General features: G+C 36.8%; 1 protein-coding gene across 1 annotated transcript in view; it reads left to right on the top strand.

Moving 5' to 3' along the window:
* Positions 1-13,016: 13,016 nt before the first annotated feature.
* LOC115921280 (putative nuclease HARBI1) overlaps positions 13,017-21,731 on the top strand; it is a gene marked incomplete at its 3' end in the record, with an annotated part of 105,055 nt that continues 96,340 nt past the window's right edge. Inside the window, exons 1-2 of the mRNA XM_030978610.1 lie at positions 13,017-13,109; positions 13,424-13,701. Of these exons, the coding sequence (XP_030834470.1) occupies positions 13,017-13,109; positions 13,424-13,701 (371 nt within the window). The remainder of the gene's footprint in view (positions 13,110-13,423; positions 13,702-21,731) is intronic.

Here is a 21,731-nt window from a genome sequence, read left to right as displayed (position 1 = left end):
GTAGACTCCAGATTTTAGAAAAAGTCATCTCCCATAGGGATTACACGCAAAAAGTAATGGATTAAGTGAAAATAAGGTAATAATAAAGTAAAAAGGGTTATTTATGACATTATTTGCGAATCTACGTGTTTAAATAATCAAAGGAGATGGTACAGTGAAGGTCAAAAGGAAAAAAAAGTGAAAAAAAAAGTGTTGGAGACACCCGGACTCGAACCAGGGATCTCGAGGTTGGAAGTCAAGTGCGTTACCGATATACCAAAACATCTCCCATAGCGATTACACGTAAACAGGAAATGGAATTCAGAAATCCTACTTTGCAAGTGAAATACGAGCATGATCCCGGCATCTAATCGAAAAATAAAGGGCACACTTGTGATAGCTCATTGTCTCAGCTACAACATATCCAAAGCTCAGCGAAAACGAAGTTAAAACAACGGAGATTTTGCTCGCGAAAGACAGGAGTGTAGAATCCAGTTTTGAGAAAAAGTCATGTCCCATAGAGAATACACGCAAAATGCGAACAATTGACATGCCTCCTTTAATCGCAAAAATACACCATGATACTTTTGTCAAAAATAAAAATTGTGAATACTGCATTTGTAGGAAATTGTCTCAGCTAGAACATATTAAAATTTGAAAGAAAATTAAAAGATATTTACAGAGATACAATCAATTTTCCAAATATATGCTGACGTCATAATATGCAAATTGAAATTTTGAGTTTGGAGGCCATTATGATGACATCATGAGTTAATTGAGGATCAAATGAGACATGAAATCATATTTCCGACTCATAATCTATCCAAATATGACAAAATATTAGGAGTTTCTATCTATTCTAAAGAGTTACAATGAATTTTATATAGGCATGTTTTTGCCCATGTATTGTGGATAAAGATAACACAAATCCGCGTGTGCTGTCAACTTTGACGGACGCTCATTGCGTAAATAAAAGGTGAACAAATTATCAAAATGCTTGGAAAAATGTGCCAAATATGATGACAGAGAAAATTTGACGATTCTATGTTGCAAAGAGCCAGTACGCGCGGAAACGCGCACGCATGCGCGTGTGCGCGATTTTTTTGCGAAATGCTTTAAATGGCCTGAAACATATGCAAAAAAATTTGAAGATGATTTAGAGCATTTTAAATTTTTGCGCGCGCATTAACGCGCGCACGAACGCGTACGCGCACGTCTACGCACGTTTATTGACCTAAAATTGACCGGACGGATATTGATCTTAATCATGATAAATATGAATGAAAAAATACTATCCGTTATGAAGATATGACCATTAGTTGATTTTCACAAAATGGCGCCTGGATGACGTCACGATGACTTTGAGTCTTTGAAAAGTCACGCAGTTCTAAGTTAGACTAAGATCTATCCTCATTGAAAGATTCATAACAATGGCTTCATTCAGTCTTGAGATATCCTGCGAACAAATTCGAGGAAGAATAATAATAATAAACTAGACTTTAATTCGTCACTTAGACGAATTAGGTGATACGTATGATAATGGTTTACATAACGAATAATGCATTACACGATATATTATTTTGCTTCTCCCATTCATATGCTTCTCCCATTATGATCTATTCATATGTCAAGATTAAATTGTGTCTCCTTGATCATCATGGATCTAGGGAAGATAGATTGAAACAATATATGACCTTTGACCCTGTGCAGTAACCAGTTACACATTTGACTCTAATTTACATCATGAAGAACACCTTTTGGCGATTTTATCTTATTCAAAGAAATGAAAATGTAATTGATAAATGATTAGCATCATTATGATAATGATGATCGTGATGATCATGATCATGATCATGAGCGCGATCATGACATCTTATTGAAAAAATGAGGGTTGATTTAGATAGTTTATAATCTCAGCTACAACATACTCAAAAATCAACAAAATCCAAGCCGAAATAACGGCGATATTGCTCGCAAAAGACAGGAATGTAGACTTCAGATTTGAGAAAAAGTCATTTCCCATAGGGATTACACGCAAAAAATAATGGATTAAGTGAAAATAGGGTAATAATAAAGTAAAAAGGGTTATTTATGACATTATTTGCGAATCTACGTGTTTAAATAATCAAAGGAGATGGTACAGTGAAGGTCAAAAGGAAAAAAAAGTGAAAAAAAAAGTGTTGGAGACACCCGGACTCGAACCAGGGATCTCGAGGTTGGAAGTCAAGTGCGTTACCGATATACCAAAACATCTCCCATAGCGATTACACGTAAACAGGAAATGGAATTCAGAAATCCTACTTTGCAAGTGAAATACGAGCATGATCCCGGCATCTAATCGAAAAATAAAGGGCACACTTGTGATAGCTCATTGTCTCAGCTACAACATATCCAAAGCTCAGCGAAAACGAAGTTAAAACAACGGAGATTTTGCTCGCGAAAGACAGGAGTGTAGAATCCAGTTTTGAGAAAAAGTCATGTCCCATAGAGAATACACGCAAAATGCGAACAATTGACATGCCTCCTTTAATCGCAAAAATACACCATGATACTTTTGTCAAAAATAAAAATTGTGAATACTGCATTTGTAGGAAATTGTCTCAGCTAGAACATATTAAAATTTGAAAGAAAATTAAAAGATATTTACAGAGATACAATCAATTTTCCAAAAATATGCTGACGTCATAATATGCAAATTGAAATTTTGAGTTTGGAGGCCATTATGATGACATCATGAGTTAATTGAGGATCAAATGAGACATGAAATCATATTTCCGACTCATAATCTATCCAAATATGACAAAATGTTAGGAGTTTCTATCTATTCTAAAGAGTTACAATGAATTTTATATAGGCATGTTTTTGCCCATGTATTGTGGATAAAGATAACACAAATCCGCGTGTGCTGTCAACTTTGACGGACGCTCATTGCGTAAATAAAAGGTGAACAAATTATCAAAATGCTTGGAAAAATGTGCCAAATATGATGACAGAGAAAATTTGACGATTCTATGTTGCAAAGAGCCAGTACGCGCGGAAACGCGCACGCATGCGCGTGTGCGCGATTTTTTTGCGAAATGCTTTAAATGGCCTGAAACATATGCAAAAAAATTTGAAGATGATTTAGAGCATTTTAAATTTTTGCGCGCGCATTAACGCGCGCACGAACGCGTACGCGCACGTCTACGCACGTTTATTGACCTAAAATTGACCGGACGGATATTGATCTTAATCATGATAAATATGAATGAAAAAATACTATCCGTTATGAAGATATGACCATTAGTTGATTTTCACAAAATGGCGCCTGGATGACGTCACGATGACTTTGAGTCTTTGAAAAGTCACGCAGTTCTAAGTTAGACTAAGATCTATCCTCATTGAAAGATTCATAACAATGGCTTCATTCAGTCTTGAGATATCCTGCGAACAAATTCGAGGAAGAATAATAATAATAAACTAGACTTTAATTCGTCACTTAGACGAATTAGGTGATACGTATGATAATGGTTTACATAACGAATAATGCATTACACGATATATTATTTTGCTTCTCCCATTCATATGCTTCTCCCATTATGATCTATTCATATGTCAAGATTAAATTGTGTCTCCTTGATCATCATGGATCTAGGGAAGATAGATTGAAACAATATATGACCTTTGACCCTGTGCAGTAACCAGTTACACATTTGACTCTAATTTACATCATGAAGAACACCTTTTGGCGATTTTATCTTATTCAAAGAAATGAAAATGTAATTGATAAATGATTAGCATCATTATGATAATGATGATCGTGATGATCATGATCATGATCATGAGCGCGATCATGACATCTTATTGAAAAAATGAGGGTTGATTTAGATAGTTTATAATCTCAGCTACAACATACTCAAAAATCAACAAAATCCAAGCCGAAATAACGGCGATATTGCTCGCAAAAGACAGGAATGTAGACTTCAGATTTGAGAAAAAGTCATTTCCCATAGGGATTACACGCAAAAAATAATGGATTAAGTGAAAATAGGGTAATAATAAAGTAAAAAGGGTTATTTATGACATTATTTGCGAATCTACGTGTTTAAATAATCAAAGGAGATGGTACAGTGAAGGTCAAAAGGAAAAAAAAAGTGAAAAAAAAGTGTTGGAGACACCCGGACTCGAACCAGGGATCTCGAGGTTGGAAGTCAAGTGCGTTACCGATATACCAAAACATCTCCCATAGCGATTACACGTAAACAGGAAATGGAATTCAGAAATCCTACTTTGCAAGTGAAATACGAGCATGATCCCGGCATCTAATCGAAAAATAAAGGGCACACTTGTGATAGCTCATTGTCTCAGCTACAACATATCCAAAGCTCAGCGAAAACGAAGTTAAAACAACGGAGATTTTGCTCGCGAAAGACAGGAGTGTAGAATCCAGTTTTGAGAAAAAGTCATGTCCCATAGAGAATACACGCAAAATGCGAACAATTGACATGCCTCCTTTAATCGCAAAAATACACCATGATACTTTTGTCAAAAATAAAAATTGTGAATACTGCATTTGTAGGAAATTGTCTCAGCTAGAACATATTAAAATTTGAAAGAAAATTAAAAGATATTTACAGAGATACAATCAATTTTCCAAAAATATGCTGACGTCATAATATGCAAATTGAAATTTTGAGTTTGGAGGCCATTATGATGACATCATGAGTTAATTGAGGATCAAATGAGACATGAAATCATATTTCCGACTCATAATCTATCCAAATATGACAAAATATTAGGAGTTTCTATCTATTCTAAAGAGTTACAATGAATTTTATATAGGCATGTTTTTGCCCATGTATTGTGGATAAAGATAACACAAATCCGCGTGTGCTGTCAACTTTGACGGACGCTCATTGCGTAAATAAAAGGTGAACAAATTATCAAAATGCTTGGAAAAATGTGCCAAATATGATGACAGAGAAAATTTGACGATTCTATGTTGCAAAGAGCCAGTACGCGCGGAAACGCGCACGCATGCGCGTGTGCGCGATTTTTTTGCGAAATGCTTTAAATGGCCTGAAACATATGCAAAAAAATTTGAAGATGATTTAGAGCATTTTAAATTTTTGCGCGCGCATTAACGCGCGCACGAACGCGTACGCGCACGTCTACGCACGTTTATTGACCTAAAATTGACCGGACGGATATTGATCTTAATCATGATAAATATGAATGAAAAAATACTATCCGTTATGAAGATATGACCATTAGTTGATTTTCACAAAATGGCGCCTGGATGACGTCACGATGACTTTGAGTCTTTGAAAAGTCACGCAGTTCTAAGTTAGACTAAGATCTATCCTCATTGAAAGATTCATAACAATGGCTTCATTCAGTCTTGAGATATCCTGCGAACAAATTCGAGGAAGAATAATAATAATAAACTAGACTTTAATTCGTCACTTAGACGAATTAGGTGATACGTATGATAATGGTTTACATAACGAATAATGCATTACACGATATATTATTTTGCTTCTCCCATTCATATGCTTCTCCCATTATGATCTATTCATATGTCAAGATTAAATTGTGTCTCCTTGATCATCATGGATCTAGGGAAGATAGATTGAAACAATATATGACCTTTGACCCTGTGCAGTAACCAGTTACACATTTGACTCTAATTTACATCATGAAGAACACCTTTTGGCGATTTTATCTTATTCAAAGAAATGAAAATGTAATTGATAAATGATTAGCATCATTATGATAATGATGATCGTGATGATCATGATCATGATCATGAGCGCGATCATGACATCTTATTGAAAAAATGAGGGTTGATTTAGATAGTTTATAATCTCAGCTACAACATACTCAAAAATCAACAAAATCCAAGCCGAAATAACGGCGATATTGCTCGCAAAAGACAGGAATGTAGACTTCAGATTTGAGAAAAAGTCATTTCCCATAGGGATTACACGCAAAAAATAATGGATTAAGTGAAAATAGGGTAATAATAAAGTAAAAAGGGTTATTTATGACATTATTTGCGAATCTACGTGTTTAAATAATCAAAGGAGATGGTACAGTGAAGGTCAAAAGGAAAAAAAAGTGAAAAAAAAAGTGTTGGAGACACCCGGACTCGAACCAGGGATCTCGAGGTTGGAAGTCAAGTGCGTTACCGATATACCAAAACATCTCCCATAGCGATTACACGTAAACAGGAAATGGAATTCAGAAATCCTACTTTGCAAGTGAAATACGAGCATGATCCCGGCATCTAATCGAAAAATAAAGGGCACACTTGTGATAGCTCATTGTCTCAGCTACAACATATCCAAAGCTCAGCGAAAACGAAGTTAAAACAACGGAGATTTTGCTCGCGAAAGACAGGAGTGTAGAATCCAGTTTTGAGAAAAAGTCATGTCCCATAGAGAATACACGCAAAATGCGAACAATTGACATGCCTCCTTTAATCGCAAAAATACACCATGATACTTTTGTCAAAAATAAAAATTGTGAATACTGCATTTGTAGGAAATTGTCTCAGCTAGAACATATTAAAATTTGAAAGAAAATTAAAAGATATTTACAGAGATACAATCAATTTTCCAAAAATATGCTGACGTCATAATATGCAAATTGAAATTTTGAGTTTGGAGGCCATTATGATGACATCATGAGTTAATTGAGGATCAAATGAGACATGAAATCATATTTCCGACTCATAATCTATCCAAATATGACAAAATGTTAGGAGTTTCTATCTATTCTAAAGAGTTACAATGAATTTTATATAGGCATGTTTTTGCCCATGTATTGTGGATAAAGATAACACAAATCCGCGTGTGCTGTCAACTTTGACGGACGCTCATTGCGTAAATAAAAGGTGAACAAATTATCAAAATGCTTGGAAAAATGTGCCAAATATGATGACAGAGAAAATTTGACGATTCTATGTTGCAAAGAGCCAGTACGCGCGGAAACGCGCACGCATGCGCGTGTGCGCGATTTTTTTGCGAAATGCTTTAAATGGCCTGAAACATATGCAAAAAAATTTGAAGATGATTTAGAGCATTTTAAATTTTTGCGCGCGCATTAACGCGCGCACGAACGCGTACGCGCACGTCTACGCACGTTTATTGACCTAAAATTGACCGGACGGATATTGATCTTAATCATGATAAATATGAATGAAAAAATACTATCCGTTATGAAGATATGACCATTAGTTGATTTTCACAAAATGGCGCCTGGATGACGTCACGATGACTTTGAGTCTTTGAAAAGTCACGCAGTTCTAAGTTAGACTAAGATCTATCCTCATTGAAAGATTCATAACAATGGCTTCATTCAGTCTTGAGATATCCTGCGAACAAATTCGAGGAAGAATAATAATAATAAACTAGACTTTAATTCGTCACTTAGACGAATTAGGTGATACGTATGATAATGGTTTACATAACGAATAATGCATTACACGATATATTATTTTGCTTCTCCCATTCATATGCTTCTCCCATTATGATCTATTCATATGTCAAGATTAAATTGTGTCTCCTTGATCATCATGGATCTAGGGAAGATAGATTGAAACAATATATGACCTTTGACCCTGTGCAGTAACCAGTTACACATTTGACTCTAATTTACATCATGAAGAACACCTTTTGGCGATTTTATCTTATTCAAAGAAATGAAAATGTAATTGATAAATGATTAGCATCATTATGATAATGATGATCGTGATGATCATGATCATGATCATGAGCGCGATCATGACATCTTATTGAAAAAATGAGGGTTGATTTAGATAGTTTATAATCTCAGCTACAACATACTCAAAAATCAACAAAATCCAAGCCGAAATAACGGCGATATTGCTCGCAAAAGACAGGAATGTAGACTTCAGATTTGAGAAAAAGTCATTTCCCATAGGGATTACACGCAAAAAATAATGGATTAAGTGAAAATAGGGTAATAATAAAGTAAAAAGGGTTATTTATGACATTATTTGCGAATCTACGTGTTTAAATAATCAAAGGAGATGGTACAGTGAAGGTCAAAAGGAAAAAAAAAGTGAAAAAAAAGTGTTGGAGACACCCGGACTCGAACCAGGGATCTCGAGGTTGGAAGTCAAGTGCGTTACCGATATACCAAAACATCTCCCATAGCGATTACACGTAAACAGGAAATGGAATTCAGAAATCCTACTTTGCAAGTGAAATACGAGCATGATCCCGGCATCTAATCGAAAAATAAAGGGCACACTTGTGATAGCTCATTGTCTCAGCTACAACATATCCAAAGCTCAGCGAAAACGAAGTTAAAACAACGGAGATTTTGCTCGCGAAAGACAGGAGTGTAGAATCCAGTTTTGAGAAAAAGTCATGTCCCATAGAGAATACACGCAAAATGCGAACAATTGACATGCCTCCTTTAATCGCAAAAATACACCATGATACTTTTGTCAAAAATAAAAATTGTGAATACTGCATTTGTAGGAAATTGTCTCAGCTAGAACATATTAAAATTTGAAAGAAAATTAAAAGATATTTACAGAGATACAATCAATTTTCCAAAAATATGCTGACGTCATAATATGCAAATTGAAATTTTGAGTTTGGAGGCCATTATGATGACATCATGAGTTAATTGAGGATCAAATGAGACATGAAATCATATTTCCGACTCATAATCTATCCAAATATGACAAAATATTAGGAGTTTCTATCTATTCTAAAGAGTTACAATGAATTTTATATAGGCATGTTTTTGCCCATGTATTGTGGATAAAGATAACACAAATCCGCGTGTGCTGTCAACTTTGACGGACGCTCATTGCGTAAATAAAAGGTGAACAAATTATCAAAATGCTTGGAAAAATGTGCCAAATATGATGACAGAGAAAATTTGACGATTCTATGTTGCAAAGAGCCAGTACGCGCGGAAACGCGCACGCATGCGCGTGTGCGCGATTTTTTTGCGAAATGCTTTAAATGGCCTGAAACATATGCAAAAAAATTTGAAGATGATTTAGAGCATTTTAAATTTTTGCGCGCGCATTAACGCGCGCACGAACGCGTACGCGCACGTCTACGCACGTTTATTGACCTAAAATTGACCGGACGGATATTGATCTTAATCATGATAAATATGAATGAAAAAATACTATCCGTTATGAAGATATGACCATTAGTTGATTTTCACAAAATGGCGCCTGGATGACGTCACGATGACTTTGAGTCTTTGAAAAGTCACGCAGTTCTAAGTTAGACTAAGATCTATCCTCATTGAAAGATTCATAACAATGGCTTCATTCAGTCTTGAGATATCCTGCGAACAAATTCGAGGAAGAATAATAATAATAAACTAGACTTTAATTCGTCACTTAGACGATTTAGGTGATACGTATGATAATGGTTTACATAACGAATAATGCATTACACGATATATTATTTTGTAAAATGCTTCTCCCATTCATATGCTTCTCCCGTTATGATCTATTCATATGTCAAGATTAAATTGTGTCTCCTTGATCATCATGGATCTAGGGAAGATAGATTGAAACAATATATGACCTTTGACCCTGTGCAGTAACCAGTTACACATTTGACTCTAATTTACATCATGAAGAACACCTTTTGACGATTTTATCTTATTCAAAGAAATGAAAATGTAATTGATAAATGATTATCATCATTATGATAATGATGATCATGATGATTATGATCATGATCATGAGCGCGATCATGACATCTTATTGAAAAAATGAGGGTTGATTTAGATAGCATATAGTCTCAGCTACAACATACTCAAAAATCAACAAAATCCAAGCCGAAATAACGGCGATATTGCTCGCAAAAGAAAGGAATGTAGACTCCAGATTTGAGAAAAAGTCATCTCCCATAGGGATTACACGCAAAAAGTAATGGATTAAGTGAAAATAGGGTAATAATAAAGTAAAAAGGGTTATTTATGACATTATTTGCGAATCTACGTGTTTTAATAATCAAAGGAGATGGTACAATGGAGGTCAAAAGGAAAAAAAAAGTAAAAAAAAAAAATTGTTGGAGACACCCGGACTCGAACCTGGGATCTCGAGGTTGGAAGTCAAGTGCGTTACCGATATACCAAAACATCTCCCATAGCGATTACACGTAAACGGGAAATGGAATTCAGAAATCCTACTTTGCAAGTGAAATATGAGCATGATCCCGGCATCTAATCGAAAAATAAAGTGCACACTTTTGATAGCTCATTGTCTCAGCTACAACATATCCGAAGCTCAGCGAAAACGAAGCTAAAACAACGGAGATTTTGCTCGCGAAAGACAGGAGTGTAGAATCCAGTTTTGAGAAAAAGTCATGTCCCATAGAGAATACACGCAAAATGCGAAAAATTGACATGCCTCCTTTAATCGCAAAAATACACCATGATACTTTTGTCAAAAATAAAAAATGTGAATACTACATTTGTAGGAAATTGTCTCAGCTAGAACATATCAAAATTTAAAAGAAAATTAATCATTATGTACAGAGATACAATCAATTTTCCAAAAATATGCTGACGTAATAATATGCATATTAAAATTTTGAGTTTGGAGGCCATTATGATGACGTCATGAGTTAATTAAGGATCAAATGAGACATGAAATCATATCTCCGACTCATAATCTATCCAAATATGAAAAAATATTAGGAGTTTCTATCTTTTCTAAAGAGTTACAATGAATTTTATATAGGCATGTTTTTGCCCATGTATTGTGGATAAAGATAACGCAATTCCGCGCGTGCTGTCAACTTTGACGGACGCTCATTGCGTTATTAAAAGTTGAACAAATTATCAAAATGCTTGGAAAAATGTATCAAATATAATGACAGAAAAAATTCGGCAATTCTATATTGCAAAATGCCAGTACGCGCGAAAATGCGCGCGCATGCGCGTGTGCGTAATTTTTTTATCAAATGCTCCATATGGCCTGAAACGGATGTAAAAAAAAATTGGGATGATTTGGAGCATTTTAATTTTTTTCGCGCGCGTAAACGCGCGGACATAAGCGTACGCGCATTTTTGCGCGCATTTATTGACTTGAAATTGACCGGACGGATATTGAGTTTAATCATGATAAATATGAATGAAAAATGGCTTTCCTTTATGAAGATATGATCATAAGTTGATTTTCACAAAATGGCGCCTGGATGACGTCACGATGACCTTGACTGTCTGAAAAGTCACACAGTTCTAAGTTAGACTAAGATCTATCATCATTGAAAGTTTCATGATAATGGCTTTATTCAGTCTTGAGATATCCTGCGAACAAATTCGAGGAAGAATAATAAAAATAAACTAGACTTTAATTCGTCACTTAGACGAATTAGGTGATACGTATGATAATGGTTTACATAACGAATAATGCATTACACGATATATTATTTTGCTTCTCCCATTCATATGCTTCTCCCATTATGATCTATTCATATGTCAAGATTAAATTGTGTCTCCTTGATCATCATGGATCTAGGGAAGATAGATTGAAACAATATATGACCTTTGACCCTGTGCAGTAACCAGTTACACATTTGACTCTAATTTTCATCATGAAGAACACCTTTTGACGATTTTATCTTATTCAAAGAAATGAAAATGTAATTGATAAATGATTAGCATCATTATGATAATGATGATCGTGATGATCATGATCATGATCATGAGCACGATCATGACATCTTATTGAAAAAATGAGGGTTGATTTAGATAGCATATAGTCTCAGCTACAACATACTCAAAAATCAACAAAATCCAAGCCGAAATAACGGCGATATTGCTCGCCAAAGACAGGAATGTAGACTCCAGATTTGAGAAAAAGTCATTTCCCATAGGGATTACACGCAAAAAGTAATGGATTAAGTGAAAATAGGGTAATAATAAAGTAAAAAGGGTTATTTATGACATTATTTGCGAATCTACGTGTTTAAATAATCAAAGGAGATGGTACAGTGAAGGTCAAAAGGAAAAAAAAGTGAAAAAAAAGTGTTGGAGACACCCGGACTCGAACCAGGGATCTCGAGGTTGGAAGTCATGCTAGGAGTCCACTGGGCCGCGCCAGTTGGCGCCAGTTTGCGCCAATGCAATTTACTGTGGCGCCTAGTGTCGCCAATAAGGTGCCTAGTGGCGTGTAGTGGCTCAAACTGCCTCCCAACTGGCTCGTGGTGGCCCGTAACGGCACCAAATTTGAATGTGGCGGCAAGAAAATTTCAAAATGTTTGAAATTTTCGTCGCGCCACTTGCATCGAGCAATCAGCGCCAAGTGTCCGCCAAGTGGCACCAAATGGCGCGAACATATCGCCCTTTGGCGCAAACAATCCGCCTATTGGAATCCACTGGAATGTAATGGCGCGCGCTAAGTTGCGCCAATGAGATTTCGCGCCACATGGCGCCACTTGGCGCCAAGGGGCACCTTGTTTGCGCCACTACGCGAGCCAAACGGCACCCGATTGGTGACTACTTCGCGCCAAATGCCACCTGATTGCCCGCCATTCGGCGCCACTTGCCGCCTATAACAGCAGGGCGGCATCGCAGGACTTTCTCACAGTGATGGCGGCAGTTCTCCAAGCTCTAGGGATGAGGTTGTGCTGGGCATCCTCCTGGTCCAACATGCGGATGTCCCATGCCTGATAGTGCTTCCTGATGAGGTTGTGCAGCATGACGGCAGCTTCAATGAGCAGGCGGACTGTGTCTGGTTCCTGTCTCATCTGGCCAAGGAAGCACTGGAACCGCAGAGCCAGAATACCAAAGGCATTTTCATCCACACGCCTTGCCCTGGACAGCCTGTAGTTGAAGATCTTCTGCTGTTGGTCCATGCTACGCCGGCCATAAGGCTTCATCATGTACGTCCTCATGGCGAAGGCATAGTCTCCCACGAAGAAGTACGGCATAGCGTGCTCTTCATCATCATGGGGAAGAGGAGCTGGATCTGGGATGCCTAAAGCGCCAGCTTCAATGCACTCCTTCAGTTCACTGTTGTTGTAGATCTGGGCATCAGACTGATGGCCAACCCCACCCACATCGATCCAGGAACTGGTACTTTGAATCTACCAGAGCCATCTTCTGACAACCGAGAAGAACTGCTTGTAGTTGAAGTAAAGGGCTTTTGCTAACGTTGCACCCAAACTATGGAACACTTTACCACTAGAAATAAGACAATCATCATCAGTCGAAACATTTAAGAAGAAACTTAAGCACCATTTGTTTATGTCGTAGTTTTAATATTGTAAAATTATGTCGTAGTTTGTATAGTGTATAATTATGTCGTAGTTTTAATATTGTATAATTATTTTTGATGTTGTACAAGAGCGCCTTGAGCAGTCTTTTAGAATGGATATGTGCGCTATATAAATTGACATTATTATTATTATTATTATTAAAGGCTGCCTGATTTGTTGGGCTTCTGGAGACGGATGTGCTTTCCATCATAGCCTCCCAGACAGTGAGGAAGATTCCATCTGGCTTCAAAATTACCTGCAACCTCAAGCCAGCCTTCATTGGTTGTGGTGAGTTAGATGACTTCTGCAGCATACTCATCCACTACCGCTCTGGCTACATCAGGGACAAACTTCTGGATGGTTTCCTTGCCCATTCGGAAGTTGAAAGACAGCTCGGCATAGGTGGCCCCATTGGCGAGATGGCGCAGGAAGACGGACAACTTGAGACCAAGGGAATGGCCTTCCTGATGTGGGTGTCCTTTTTCTGCAAGTGGGGTGTAAGCCTGACCAACAGGTCATCAAACATCTCTGGGGACACCCTGGTGTAGTTCTTGAACTTCCTCCTGTCATTCTCACTCAGCTCTTCCATCAAAGTGTGGTACTGTCCACGTTCGGTCCTCAACTGTGGGTGGAGCATGGGTCTAAACCACCAGTTGTGCTTCCTTTTCTTCTTAGGAGGCTCTTCTTCTTCAGGATTGGCCAGCATAAGTTGATAGGCAGTGGCCACCTCAGCATCTCTCATCATCTTCTGATGGAGCAGCATCATCACTCCAACATTATCAAAAGCCTCGGACATATCAAAATTGTAAATATTTAGTAGAGATGTTGTTCATACAGCAGCTGAGGAGGGTCTGAACCAGGTAGCCAATGGCCGGTATTTATTTAGTCGGCAAGTAGCGCCAAGCGGCGGCAAGTTCAAACCAATTTGGCGACCTTTGGCACAAACTAATCACCAAGTGGCGCAAAGTAGCCGTCTATTGGCGCGAATGGCGCCAACAGGGTGAATTTTGGAATCAAATGGCCGTGTAATGGCGCGAACTGGCGCGAACTGGCGCATCATTTTGGAGCAAGCCGGGTGGCATTTGGCGCACGCCATATGGCACCCAGTTTATTCCTCTTGGCGACACATGCCGAGCGGACATTAATTCGGCGCCACAGCGAGCCACTACGCGCCAATCACATAATCTTTGGCGCGAACTGGCACCAACTGGCGCCGGCCCAGTGGACTCCTAGCATCAAGTGCGTTACCGATATACCAAAACATCTCCCATAGCGATTACACGTAAACGGGAAATGGAATTCAGAAATCCCACTTTGCAAGTGAAATATGAGCATGATCCCGGCATCTAATCGAAAAATAAAGGGCACACTTTTGATAGCTCATTGTCTCAGCTACAACATATCCGAAGCTCAGCGAAGACGAAGCTAAAACAACGGAGATTTTGATCGCGAAAGACAGGAGTGTAGAATCCAGTTTTGAGAAAAAGTCATGTCCCATAGAGAATACACGCAAAATGCGAACAATTGACATGCCTCCTTTAATTGCAAAAATACACCATGATACTTTTGTCAAAAATAAAAATTGTGAATATTACATTTGTAGAAAATTGTCTCAGCTAGAACTTATCAAAATTAAAAAAAGAAAATTAATCCATATTTACAGAGATACAATCAATTTTCCAAAAATATGCTGACGTCATAATATGCAAATTAAAAATTTGAGTTTGGAGGCCATTATGATGACGTCATGAGTTAATTGAGGATCAAATGAGACATGAAATCATATCTCCGACTCATAATCTATCCAAATATGAAAAAATATTAGGAGTTTCTATCTATTCTAAAGAGTTACAATGACTTTTATATAGGCATGTTTTTGCCCATGTATTGTAGATAAAGATAACGCAAATCCACGCGTGCTGTCAACTTTGACGGACGCTCATTGCGTTAATAAAAGGTGAACAAGTTATCAAAATGCTTGGAAAAATGTACCAAATATAATGACAGAAAAAATTCGGCGATTCTATATTGCAAAATGCCAGTACGCGCGAAAACGCGCGCGCATGCGCGTGTGCGTAATTTTTTTATCAAATGCTCCATATGGCCTGAAACGGATGTAAAAAAAAATTGGGATGATTTGGAGCATTTTAATTTTTTTCGCGCGCGTAAACGCGCGGACATAAGCGTACGCGCATTTTTGCGCGCATTTATTGACTTGAAATTGACCGGACGGATATTGAGTTTAATCATGATAAATATGAATGAAAAATGGCTTTCCTTTATGAAGATATGATCATAAGTTGATTTTCACAAAATGGCGCCTGGATGACGTCACGATGACCTTGACTGTCTGAAAAGTCACACAGTTCTAAGTTAGACTAAGATCTATCATCATTGAAAGTTTCATGATAATGGCTTTATTCAGTCTTGAGATATCCTGCGAACAAATTCGAGGAAGAATAATAAAAATAAATAATAATAATAATAATAATAATAAAGAAAAATCTTGACGAAATCAAAAGGTGATACGTTGACTTCGTTACGTATCACCTAATAATAATAATAAAGAAAAATCTTGACGAAATCAAAAGGTGATACGTTGACTTCGTTACGTATCACCTAACTAGACTTTAATTCGTCACTTTGACGAATTAGGTGATACGTGTGTAACATAATGAAGAACGCATTTTCACGATTTCATCTTTCGTTATTAAATACTACTTCCATTATGGTATATCCATGAGTCAAGTTTCAACTGTGTAGAACAGAGGGAGACAGAGCAATATAATAAGAAGAAGGCAAGGCAAGAGAAAGAGAGAGAGAGAGAGGGAGGGGATAAAAGTGTAGAGAGGGAAAGAGAGATAGAGAGTGAGAGAGAGAGATGCAGAGACAGACCAAGTAAAGGAGAGGGGCAGAACATGAGGGGAGAAGGGAAACACAGCAAGAGAGAGGAGAGAGAGATGCAATTGAGAACAATGCCTTCCATATTTCTAGCATAAATAAGCTCTTTTGAATACTTGTCATGAAAGTGTTGCCGATAATCAAAAAACGATTATGTTCATGAATACGATGATGACGATATTAAAATGATGACCATGATTGAAAGTGGCACAGCGCCCCCTTCATGTTTTCGATTGAGGATCGTTATATATGATAACTGTTCACTATTACCAGGGAGAGTGCCCTGCTATTACTAAACATTGCAGAGATATACTTATACCAATCATTGAAGTGATATTTCGACGCACTAAATACGCAACAATGACGTCAATAGAGCTGATTATGACTAATAAGGACTATATCTTAACTAAGTTTCATGCTGCTTATTGACCGTTCCGTATTGGAAAGAAAGATCTACCGTTTGAATAACGTTTTAACGCACTAAGAATGTGAATGCTTCCGTGTGCCATCTGTCAAGTCTTGAGATAACATGCAAATAAAGTTTTTAAGCCCTTATTTTATCAACTAAACATGAACACAGTGATTTATTTAGTCCTGATTCAATATAAAATATGAGTAAGATATTCATATTTTACCCATCCATAAACCAACATCTATAAGATGTTAATTCTAGAAATGATTGTTAGTATGCATGGCAGTGAATGGCTAAACGATTGAAATTGCCTCAAATTTCCTTTGATTTGATTTGTATACATGTAATACACTAATAAATGAGACACTGGGATGATGCAGAGAGAAAGGGGGAGACTATACAGAAATAGAGAGGCAGATCGAGACAGAACAAGAGATAAAGAGGAAGGCAGCAAGGCATCTCACCCATCTCCTTTTTTCTCAATTCTCTTTTCCCTCTTTCTTCTTCTACTTTTACTTCTTCTAATAATTCCCCTTTTTTTACAGTTTGGATAAAACATAACCTTTTTCTTGTAGTAGCTATTACCTAGAGGAAAATATAAATGTGTACAATTTGTCATATAAGTATTCGCATAATAACTTCGCCTCTATCATTTGTAATTTGTATAATGTGTAATGCTTGAATATTGATATCGATACCTTAGGATAGTGTTACTATACCCTCCGTCTATCCTCTTACCATCTTACCATCAACTTTTCTTTTCTTTCTTTGCTTTACATCATCATCATGTTCTTCTTCACTTTGTGTATCTCCTTTTTATATCAAATGATTTCGGAAGATCAAAAATGAAATACAAATTTCGAAGTTGAATATTGTTTTTAACAATTTACTCATTCTGGTTCAATTCTTTAATTTCGATGTTATTTGATATGAATGTTTGAATATATTGTATTTTAAATTTGTAAAACATTACCTAATTCATCCGTTTATGCCGCAATGCATTGTTGTTCTTTTATTTTTATTCTCAATCAAACCATCATCAATTAAACTCAATACTAGGACACTGCTAACGTTAAAATTCACAAATAGGACATACGTGACATCATAATTACTGCAAAGTTCTACGGAATTTGCAAATTCGACTTTCAATTGAAAATTGTGACATGATACCATCATCTGATCGAAAAACTAAAAGCACCGTTTTTATAGCCCATGGTCTCAGCTATAACATACCCAAATTTGGGAGAAAACAACAAAGCACAAATAAGAAAGATAGTGCTCATAGATGAATGCCATGTAGATTCATGATGTGAACGAAATTCACCTTCCATAGACAATTTTGAGCAATTTAAAATTTTACGCGCGCCTACGCGTACGCGCATTTTTGCGCGCATTTATTGACCTCAAATTGACCCGACGGATATTGATCTTAATCTTGATAAATATGAATGTAAAATTACTTTCCGTTATGAAGATATGATCATAAGTTGATTTTTACAAAATGGCGCCTGGATGACGTCACGATGACTTTGAGTCTTTAAAAAGTCACGCAGTTCTAAGTTAGACTAAGATCTATCATCATTGAAAGTTTCATGACAATGGCTTTATTCAGTCTTGAGATATCCTGCGAACAAAATCGAGGAAGAATAATAGGAAGAAGAAGAAGAATAATAAATAAAAATCTTGACGAAATCAATAGGTGATACGTAGACTTCGTTACGTATCACCTAACTAGACTTTAATTCGTCACTTAGACGAATTAGGTGATACGTATGATAATGGTTTACATAACGAATAATGCATTACACGATATATTATTTTGCTTCTCCCATTCATATGCTTCTCCCATTATGATCTATTCATATGTCAAGATTAAATTGTGTCTCCTTGATCATCATGGATCTAGGGAAGATAGATTGAAACAATATATGACCTTTGACCCTGTGCAGTAACCAGTTAGTAAATTTAGAAGTAAATCGATCAATATTTACAGAGATACACTGTTGGTCATAATGGTGGAATATTTATTTTTACCCCAGTTTAGGGAAGGATTTGAAAAAAAATATTTATTCCTAATAGATCTAGATAATGGCATACATTCTCAGATTTTATTGAATATTAATTTGCGAGTGTTTATTTTGCGTGACTGCTTAATCATATGTGTGCTACTATGCTAATCAGCTAAGGGACCTACGTCCTTAAGTCATAATTGACAGTAATGAGGATTAATGCCTCACAAAAGGGTACTAATATATAGCTGATCGACACGATTTTTATCCTGGTGCCTCACAGTAACGAGGCCATTGCTTAGCCCCTGAATCATGACTGTGCGCAGTGTTTGCTAGGGTACGCGGCCCCTTCCACAAATTCCCCCAAAACGAAGAAAATGCAATAAATTGTCAAAAATTCATTGCATTTTCCCCCGGCCCCAACAGGAAAAATTCCTCTGTAGGGCCATGCATTATGGTTCAAGGCATGGCCACAAAGAGGAATTTTTCCTTTTGGGGGCCGGGGGAAAATGCAATGAATTTTTGACAATTTATTGCATTTTCTTCGTTTTGGGGGATTTGTGGGGGCGGCCGCGTACCTTAGCAAACACTGCGTACAGTCATGATTCAGGGGCTAAGCAATGGCCCCCGTTACTGTGAGGCCTCAGCTTAAACATCGTGTCGATCAGCTATATTAGTGCCCTTTTGTGAGGCATTAATCCTCATTACTGTCAATTATGATTTAAGGACGTAGGTTCCGTAGCTGATTAGCATAGTAGCACACATATGATTTAGCAGTCACGCAAAACAAACACTCACAAAATTAATATTCAATAAAATCTGAGAATGTATGCCATTATCTAGATCTATTAGAAATAAATAATTTTTTTAAATCCTTCCCTAAACTGGGGTAAAAGTAATTATTCCACCATTATGACCAACAGTGTACATTCGATTTCCCATAAATATGCTGATGTCATAATGTGAGTATTCGTATTTCGGCTTCCAAGGCTATTATAATGACGTCACGATGTACTTAATGGCCAAATGAGACATGAAATTATATCTCCTACTCATACTCTATCCAAATATGAAAAAGGAATGGGGAGTCTCTTGGCATCCCAAAGAGCTATAATGGACTTTTTATAGGCATATGTTTTTGCCAGTATATGCTATGTATTACAAAACTCGCGCATACGCCTTGAACAGACGCTCATTCCGTTATTTATAGTGATAAAGAGATAAACATGGTATCAATTTGTTCGGACAAATATGAGAAATATCCTGTATAAAAAGATTGACTGGTAATTATTTTGAGTTCGGCTGTGACAGACGAAAACGCGCGAAAATGCGCGTTTGCGCGATTTTTTATAAAATGCATACAATGGCATGAAACGTATGCAAAATGAATTTGAGATGATTTGGAGCAATTTAAAATTTTGCGCGCGCATTTACGCGCGGACATACGCGCATGCGCGTTTTTGTTTAACTGATATTGATTGGACGGATATTGACCATCGAAATCCAAGTAAGTAGAAGGATTTTCCGAGACCGCTGAATTGCACCGCCGTGCGCCATCTTGGATAGAACGAGCGTTGTGAAAGCGAACTGCGACTACGTGCTATGTGTATGCTCAACTTTCGTCTGCAAAATGCCATATTGTGCAGCTTTCAACTGCACCAGTCGCCTTAAAAGAGGCTCTGGAATAACCTTTCATAGTTAAGTGATCACTTCATTAAAAACATGGCAAAAATAAACAGTTTTGCATGATAATCCGAACGCAGAAAGCCACAGACTAAAGCGTGTATTTGTACATAAGTCCCATCTATTCATTTCCATGTTTGTGAACTGTTTTCGCTCGAGTTCAATGACATCGGCTATGAACTATCAAAAATATTGAATTCCACAGAGCTGCAAAGTATTATAAACCGATAATATCGAATACATGATATCCAGAGAATACTGTACTGTTTTGTGTTTTTTTTTTGGGGGGGGGGATCATTGGGGCATAAGCAGGTCACTTTCTTTGTTTGACTTGGTGAAACTTGGTTCAAGTTAATTTGAAGATTAACTTGAACTTATGAACATGTTGCATCGCGGCGCTGGTATTAATAGTGACACAATTTCCCCTGAATCGTCAGACTTTCAAGCATTATTGTAAGAAATTTACTGGAATTTACTCAAAATTTACACCTTAATTTTGGACATTTAAATTGTTGTAAAACACAAGAAATTTTACTCATCAAAGTTGGTCATTGTGAAAGTTACGACCTGTCAGTCATGGCAGTTAAAGAAGCTACCTGCATGAACCTTCCTACGTCCTCTAAAACTTACTCCTCAGATGAATATGTGTAGATTATGTAGTGATTTCATATGGCCTAGTAAAGCACAGCACTTCAAATACAAATCAAGACAAAAAAACACCAGGCAATATTTTGCGAAGCTCCCATTATTCTGGTACATGTATATCTTTAAAGACATAAATATACATTTTGAAATATTTGGGGATTTCTGCTGTAAAAGGGTAAAAAATTGGTCAATCTTATTTATGTGTATTTTTTTACATAATATTTCACCATTGATGAAATAAATATACTAATTCAAACAGACTATTTCATCTTCTCCTTCCCACTGTAATGACAGAATGTGCACTACAGGGATAATATTTATTACGATGTTTGCCCTATTGGTCTATTTTGTGTTTTATACATCTCAGAGAGAAAGGAATTGTGTGATTCTATTATTGACACTAGCCTGTCTTCTGTCTGACAGGTTTAGGTATAGTTTGAATCTGATTGCATAAATTAGATTTGAGATTAGAATTTGCGAAAGAGGCATCAAAGAAATAAAAAAACAACTGGATTATTGTCAACGTGTTTCAGGGAAAGGGATTTTCTTTAAATTTTGTATTTTTAACTTGACTCTGATCACTTATGGTTCCCAAAGCTATTTACAAATTATTGTGCGTATGTTTCTTGATAATGGATAATGTATTCGGTGATGGCATAGTGCCACAAACATGTGTGTACAAACAAATTGTTTCGTCAAATTAGATAAGGAAGTCACTCATTATGTTGTATGAAAATCTGTATACAGAGGTTTACGGTGTATGCAAACGATCCCTGTTTTGTTATAAAATATTGTCCAATGATTTTATTGTTCAATGTGCAGTGTCATCTATTCTACACTATTGAATTC

Source organism: Strongylocentrotus purpuratus, unplaced genomic scaffold (genome assembly GCF_000002235.5).
Source record: "Strongylocentrotus purpuratus isolate Spur 01 unplaced genomic scaffold, Spur_5.0 spur5_scaffold_1, whole genome shotgun sequence".
NCBI lineage: Eukaryota > Metazoa > Echinodermata > Echinoidea > Camarodonta > Strongylocentrotidae > Strongylocentrotus > Strongylocentrotus purpuratus.
The sequence above is the reverse complement of the archived record's forward strand: the minus strand, read 5'-3'. Positions and strand labels throughout refer to the sequence as shown.